The sequence below is a fragment of the Nylanderia fulva genome, unplaced genomic scaffold (assembly GCF_048542155.1).
Source record: "Nylanderia fulva isolate GAGA-0341 unplaced genomic scaffold, ASM4854215v1 Scaffold43, whole genome shotgun sequence".
In the NCBI taxonomy this organism is placed as follows: Eukaryota; Metazoa; Arthropoda; class Insecta; order Hymenoptera; family Formicidae; genus Nylanderia; species Nylanderia fulva.
In genome coordinates, this window is record NW_028190510.1 from 234,800 (window position 1) to 242,253 (window position 7,454).

The following is a 7,454-nucleotide window of genomic DNA, read 5'->3' on the forward strand; positions in this document are numbered from 1 at the left end:
TTTCCACCCTGTATATTATATTACTTGTCATTATTTATGACATATATTACTTTTCAGACTTGGCAGATCTCCTCCGATTCCTTTACGAGAAAACGGAAACGTCACCGTCACTTTAACTCTGAACAGCCAGGCCGCCGACGATATAATGGGTGTATTGAAAGATCTCGCGAATATTTTGAACATAGCACCGCCTACTGGCTATCAAATAGTCGAGCGCACTTCCACACCTCCTAGTCAGAAGTTAGGATTGTATAGAACGAAGGGGAAAGACGGCAAAGAAGGTGGTGCGTAATTTATAAAGAAGAAAAACTCGTTAAATCATTTGTTTAAATAAAATTTCTATGATTCCGATTCCAATTTGTTTTTTCAGCTCCAGTCGATATACAAAGTATTCTGAACGGCGCGGCCAAGTTTTGTCGTCATTGCGACGTCGTGATTCTCAACAGCCTTATCCGGAAGAAAGTATCAGACCTGCCGTTCTTCAGCAAGGAAGAAGCCGAACCCGGCGACGAACTTTGCTTCTGCTCGGCGGCCTGTTATATGCAATTTGCTCTCATTCATCGAACACCTTCAAATACTCAGGATAAGGTTTGCAAAAAATATATCTTTCTTACAAGAAAATTAATATACAGGGAGGGGTGAAAGTTCCGGAACTGTTTGTATAAAAATTGAATGTACATAAAAAATAGTGTAAGTAAATCAATATCTAAGTTATATTGGATTTTTTTAAATTATTTTGCAGGCTGCGGCGATAGTAGATCATCTCTGCCATAAAGCAGAAACAAAATTGTTGGACGACGACATGAAGGGTTTGAAAAAGTTTCCTATCAAGCAGCAACAGCAGCAGCGTGTGGAAAGACACGGTAGCATGGAAATTGATAACGAATCGACAACTGAGATTAAGATAAAAACTGAAAAGTTGGACAACGCGGAAATTGCGGAGAACGAGGAGAAACGGCCGAAGAAGCACACGATTACCGACGAAAGTGGCGAAATCACCGAATCCCAACCGCCTGCAAAGATATATAAAGGTGTGAGGTATAAGACCTGGTCCATGGGAAACATACAACCCGGTACCAAATTCAAAAAGCCTACCGAGAGAGAAGTTACCGAGGTAAAATATTACATTTTACTTATTCAATTATATTCAGGAATTTATATATTTTATGGGGAAATAGATCTGTAATATCTTATTTAAAAATCAGTGAATTTTTAATAGATAAATAGTTTATGTATTTTTTATTTCTCCGTGTCTTTGATATTTGATAAATATTCAAATTTAATTAATGAATATGAAGGACCTCGCACAATCTTTATGGAAATTGGAATTAGCTGATTTCTTCATATTGTAGTCCCGAATAAAAGATGTAATAGTATTTCCGTGGTTGTAAAAACCAGTTGATTTTATCAAGGATTCAATTTTATCTAGGATTTCTTACAGGTTCAAGGCCATCATATTAATCCTATATAAAATTGAATCTTGGGTTCTCATGTTATAGTTTATAAAACAAAAAATTGTAATAAATTCTTCAAAGCAGATAGTTACCGATGAAAATAAATATATCAAATCTTCTTGCAGATGTTGTTTCGCATGGGAGTTACTGTGGCGCCCGCGAAAACTGAGGACAGCCGTCGGTGCATATTCTGCCAGAATCAGGGCGACGCGACTGCGGATGGACCGGCCCGATTGCTCAACTTTGACGTAGACAAATGGGTGCATTTAAATTGCGCGTTATGGTCTAACGTGGTGTACGAGGTGCAGAGTGGCGCACTTATGCATCTGGACGACGTGCTGCAGAATAATCTTATGCAAGCTTGTATCGTTTGCGAAAAATCTGCCGGCACAATCAAGTGCTATAAGCCGAGGTGTACCAATTGCTACCATCTGATGTGCGCCATCAAAGATAATTGCGTTTTCTACAAAGACAAGGTAATCTCGGAACTATTTGTAGTATTAATAAATATTAATTAATAATAATTAAGCCTTAGTTTTCGAGAAATTTGAAGTGGGACACCCTGTATATTAGATTTAATGATTAAAAGTATACGGGGTGTCCCATTTAAATGGGTCAAGCAAAAATAAGATGGTGTCATTGATGTGACCTTGGATTTATTTGAAGATCATATGAAGGTCACTCAACTTTTTAAATAAAAACCCTTATTGTTCATGCATATTCTAGCTTGTCTTAAGAGCTTTTCAAAATGCTATAATAAAGTATTTTATGTCTCCCTTCGAACCAAACAACTTTTGTCTGAAATATTTTTTCCGTATCTTTCATATTTTTCTCGTTACATTTGACTGGCTCATTTAAAATGGGACTGTATAACTGAATTTTCAAAATTTTAATTTTTTCTAAATATACAAAGAGAAGGTGATTTATTTTAATCGACCCGACAAATATTTCGAAAACTATGAGAGATACAAAAAATGTTTCAAACAAAAGTTTTTTTTGACTTTGAGGGGAGCGTAAGATGTTGTCATTAATCATTTTTGACCTTGTATAATCGTTTGAAGGTCACCTTCGAGTTCTTAAATGGAACCTATTATTTTTCATTGCATATTTTTGTCTTATCTCGAAAGCTTTTCAAAATACTATAACAAAGTATTTTTCTCTTAAGTACTTTCTGAGTTATTAAGGTTTGAAATTAACAATTTTTGACATAAAATATATAAATACTTTATAAAATATTTACTTACTTTTTTAAAAGCATTATGTCTCTCGAGATAAGTTACAAGAATATGTGATGAAAAATAGGTTTTATTTGAGAAATTGAAGGTAACCTTCAAATGATTATACAAGGTCAAATCAATGACATCAGCTTATGTAGAAGCTTATGTATGAAAAAATTGGTTTGAAACATATTTTCGTATCTCAAATATTTGCCTGGAGCGATTAAAATAAACCACCCTGTATAAAATGTCCTTACAATTTTTCTGAATGTTTAATTCTTCTTCCAGACCATGTACTGTCCTCAACACGTTCTGAAAAACGAGAAAGACAAGGAGTTGCTCACGCTGTCCGCTTACCGTCGCGTTTACATCAATCGCGACGAAAATCGTCAAGTCGCCGCGGTGATGCATCATTCCGAGCACAACCATCTGCTCCGTGTGGGCTCCCTCATCTTCCTCAGCGTCGGCCAGCTGCTCCCTCACCAACTGCAGAACTTCCACACGCCGAATTACATCTACCCCGTGGGCTACAAAATCGTGCGCTTCTACTGGAGTATGCACAAACCCAACAAACGCTGCCGCTACGTCTGCTCGATCCACGACGTTTCCGGCCGTCCGGAATTTCGCGTCCTCATTCAGGAACCTCAGCAGGAGGACGTCGAGCTGAGGGACGCCACTCCGCGGGCCGTTTGGAGCCGGATTTTGGAGCCACTTGCGGAGTTGAGGAGGAGCACCAATTCCGTTCAACTGTTTCCCAGATATGTCTCCGGGGAGGACCTGTTTGGTTTGACGGAGCCGACGGTGGTTAGGGTGTTGGAGAGTCTGCCTGGGATTGAGACTCTGACTGACTACAGGTAAGAGCTCGCGATTCAAGTTGGATCCTAATTTCCTTCTTTAATTCATTTTAACTCAATTCTTAATCCACAATATTAGTTTTTATTTTTTTCATAATTATAATTACAAAGAAGAAAATACATTCTTATATAAAAAAACAAAATTTTTGTCATTTTATATAAACTCAAAGAAATTAACAAAATATTAAATTAAAAAATTTTAAAGTTATGACACGTTAATTTAATATAAATATTTAAAAAAATGTTTTAAAATTAAAAATTAACTTTTTTTTTATATGACTTACGTTAATTTAAACTTAACTTCAACTGAGTTACTTTTTTGTTCATACAAACTTTTAACGTAACTAAATTAATTGTATAAGCCATTAACTTTAACTTAACTTACAAGGGAATATTTTCAAGTGTAAATAATCGATCTTGATCTACCAAGTTTCATCAAGATCGATTATTTACATTTATTACATTATTTACATTATTTGAAAATGTTCCCTTGTTAGTTTCAAAAAAGAATTAACTTCGTCAAACGTCAAACTCTTCTTGAAGCTAGAGATAATAGCATTTTATTCAATTTTTCAGGTTTAAATACGGCCGTAATCCATTGCTGGAGCTCCCACTGGCCATCAACCCGACCGGGAGCGCGCGAACGGAAGCGCGTCTGCGCAACCAGCTGCCATGGAAGCGTCCTCACACCCAACGTACCGGGGGTTTCGCGTCGCGCGGGGTCCCGTTCGGCCTGTCGACGTGCAGCGTCGCCGCCGCGATGGGCGGTGGCGGGGTCTCCTCGACCTTGGTGGCAGCCGCCACCGCGGTCGGCGAGACGGCCTCTTGTCCGTATTCCAAGCAGTTCGTTCACTCGAAGAGCTTCCCAGTATAAGAAGATGAAGCAGGAATGGCGTAACAATGTTTATCTAGCGAGATCGAAGATCCAGGGTCTGGGATTGTACGCGGCGAGGGACCTGGAGAAGCACACGATGGTAATAGAGTACATCGGGGAGATCATTCGGACGGAGCTAGCGGAGACCAGAGAGAAGCAATACGAGGCTAGAGTGAGCGTCCGAATTTATCATTTTAATATTATATTATATATATTTACTTTCAGATTTCTAAAATAATTAAGGTTTATTGTACAAAAAGTGGCTTTTTGAAATATTTGAGCTTTTTTGTAAAAAAAAAAAAAAACACAAAATAATCGAATATCACAAATATATTTTTTTGTAAAATGCATTTTTTTAAATTTCAGTATTTTACTTTTTAGTAGATACTCTGTCTCAAATATCGCAAAAAACTATTTTTTTATTATTAAATCTCAATTATTTCAAAAATTGACTTGCAGCGTCGTCTTCAGCATCCAAAAGTCTAAAAAAAAAAACATTATCTGATTTATAAAATAATGAAAAAAATTTTTTTGTAAACTAGTGTTATTTTGTCCATTCTGTCACTGTATATATTATTCGATTTTCTAGTTTTATTTATTATTCCCTGCTCTTATTTATTTATTAATTATTTAATATTATTTGCAGAATCGCGGTATATATATGTTTCGATTGGACGAGGAACGTGTAGTGGATGCAACTTTATGCGGTGGTCTCGCCCGTTACATCAATCATTCATGCAATCCTAACTGTGTCGCTGAAATCGTCGAAGTTGAGCGCGATCTCAGAATTATCATTTTTGCCAAGCGTCGAATCTCACGTGGTGAAGAGGTAATTACACGCATAAAAGTCCTTTTTAAGGCTTCTGTGACGTCAAAGGCAAGAAAACACACGCTAAAAAATTCTTAGATGCTATTTCAGAATAAAAAGATATTTCGTTGTCACAATCCTCTGACGTCACAATCTAATCTTTGGATCTCGGAAGCCTTAAAATTTGTTTCTCCAATTCGCGAATTCTCTCAATATCTTTTATGTCCAATTCACTCGAAATCTTGAATATTGTTTTATTTATCTATTTCTCTTTTCTTTTCCAGTTGGCATATGATTATAAGTTTGATATCGAAGATGATCAGCATAAAATCGCATGTGCCTGCGGCGCGCCCAATTGTCGCAAATGGATGAACTAAGAAGAAAAAAACTCAGGACCAAAACAAGATGAAACAAAAATATGCGAGGGAAAACTTAGGACTCTTTCTATCCTGTCTATTGTTATTATTGTTATCTGCGTTATACAAAAAAAATAGGAAGTTATATAGAACTAGTTTTCCACATAGGAAATAAAGAAGAGATAGCAAAAACAAATTCTATGTATAAATATATAAATATAAGAAGAGAAAAAATTTATACATATTATATAAATAAACACACATATACACAACATAAACGCAAGAATAATAAATAATCGTTGTAATTTAATTTATAAAGTGCCATCGAGCAATATCATATAATTATAATCCCGGATTTATTATTGTTCATTATTATTTAATAATCCACGAAAGTATAATTTATAATAGTTGTGTGTATGTGTGTATGCGTGTGTGTGTGTGTATATTAAATTATGTAATAAAATTATATAATAATTCTCTCCTCGGGCTCTACAAAAGTTTGTACATTTTTTATTTATATTCTTGTACATAAATAAAAACAGTTCTTTTTACTTATTAGGTTTGACAAGGAAGTATAAAACTAATAAAGAATTATGTAACAAAATATATCTCTAGGTAAAAAAAAGATCTATATAAAACAAATTAAAAAAAGAAGAGAAATATATATTATATAATATAAAAATATGCACATCTCTGTTTTTGTTAATTAATTAAGCAATCAATATTTTTATTTTTTACTTAATAATAAGTTCATCGATTATATATATTATGCATAAATTTGTCTCATTCTTCAAATTCTAAATGTTACACTTAGAGAGAGAGAGAGAGAGAGGGAGAGAGAGAGAGAGAGAGAGAAAGAGAAAGAGAAAGAGAAAAAGAGTTACGATGGTGTCTTTCTTTTATTTTGTTCGTAGAAGTAATTCAGGATCTAATTAAAGAAATAATCGAAGAGAAGTTGCTGATCAGAATGGTGCTCATCTCAGATATGCCATCACATTCCTCCAACGTGTTGTACAATATATATGTTATAATTGACGTTTATATATAAAAAGAGAAAAAATATCGAGAGAATGACAAAGATAGAAAATAGATGTGTATGTATATGAGAAGAAGAGAAAGAAAATTTTATAACTTTATGCTTTTGTAACGGATGATATTTTGTTGTATTATATCATTATTATTATCATTACCATCATCCCCATCACATCGTAATTAATTATGATATAAATATTACGCAGTGTGTACTCTCTCAAGTCACAAACATACGTCATTTTGACATTAGTTTGCCACTTGGAGTGTTTCTATGTAAATCTATACATACATACATATGTATGCATGTATGTATGCTGATGTGTGTGTGTGCGTGTATATATATATATATATATATATATATATATATATATATATAATATATAATACGAAATAGTGTATATATATATATAATATATATATAATACGAAATAGTTATTTTTACGAATAGTTATATTTGCGATATCCTATATATCTATGTGTAAAGCCGAATTTGATATATCTATCATTTGGAAGAATTATATAGAATTATTATACCAATTTCATTACTGAGTTTTTTTCAATTATAATCTTGCTCTTTCTATTATTTTATTATTCTTGATTTTCAGTTATATGTATAAATTACATATATAATTATTTATAAAATATATATATAATACATAAATATATATAATACAAAAAATATATTATTAAAGTAATATTATATAATTTTTTTATTTTTATATCGATAATCTCGTTTTTGTGATAAAGATATGATAATAATAAGATAATACATAAATATAAAAAGTCATTTCTTTTTAATATTAATAATACAACACTATACACAATACATGCATAAATATATATATTTTTTTAATGTAAA

The 7,454-nt window shown here is 33.4% G+C and overlaps 1 protein-coding gene across 1 annotated transcript in view; it reads left to right on the forward strand.

Moving 5' to 3' along the window:
* Positions 1-6,824, forward strand: part of LOC114937742 (uncharacterized) — a 59,786-nt gene extending 52,962 nt beyond the window's left edge. Inside the window, 9 exon segments of the mRNA XM_085486434.1 lie at positions 58-284; positions 371-588; positions 743-1,114; positions 1,580-1,930; positions 2,960-3,525; positions 4,102-4,387; positions 4,389-4,571; positions 5,046-5,228; positions 5,492-6,824. Coding sequence (XP_085342560.1) covers positions 58-284; positions 371-588; positions 743-1,114; positions 1,580-1,930; positions 2,960-3,525; positions 4,102-4,387; positions 4,389-4,571; positions 5,046-5,228; positions 5,492-5,584 — 2,479 coding nt within the window. The 3' untranslated portion in view covers positions 5,585-6,824.
* Positions 6,825-7,454: the final 630 nt, after the last annotated feature.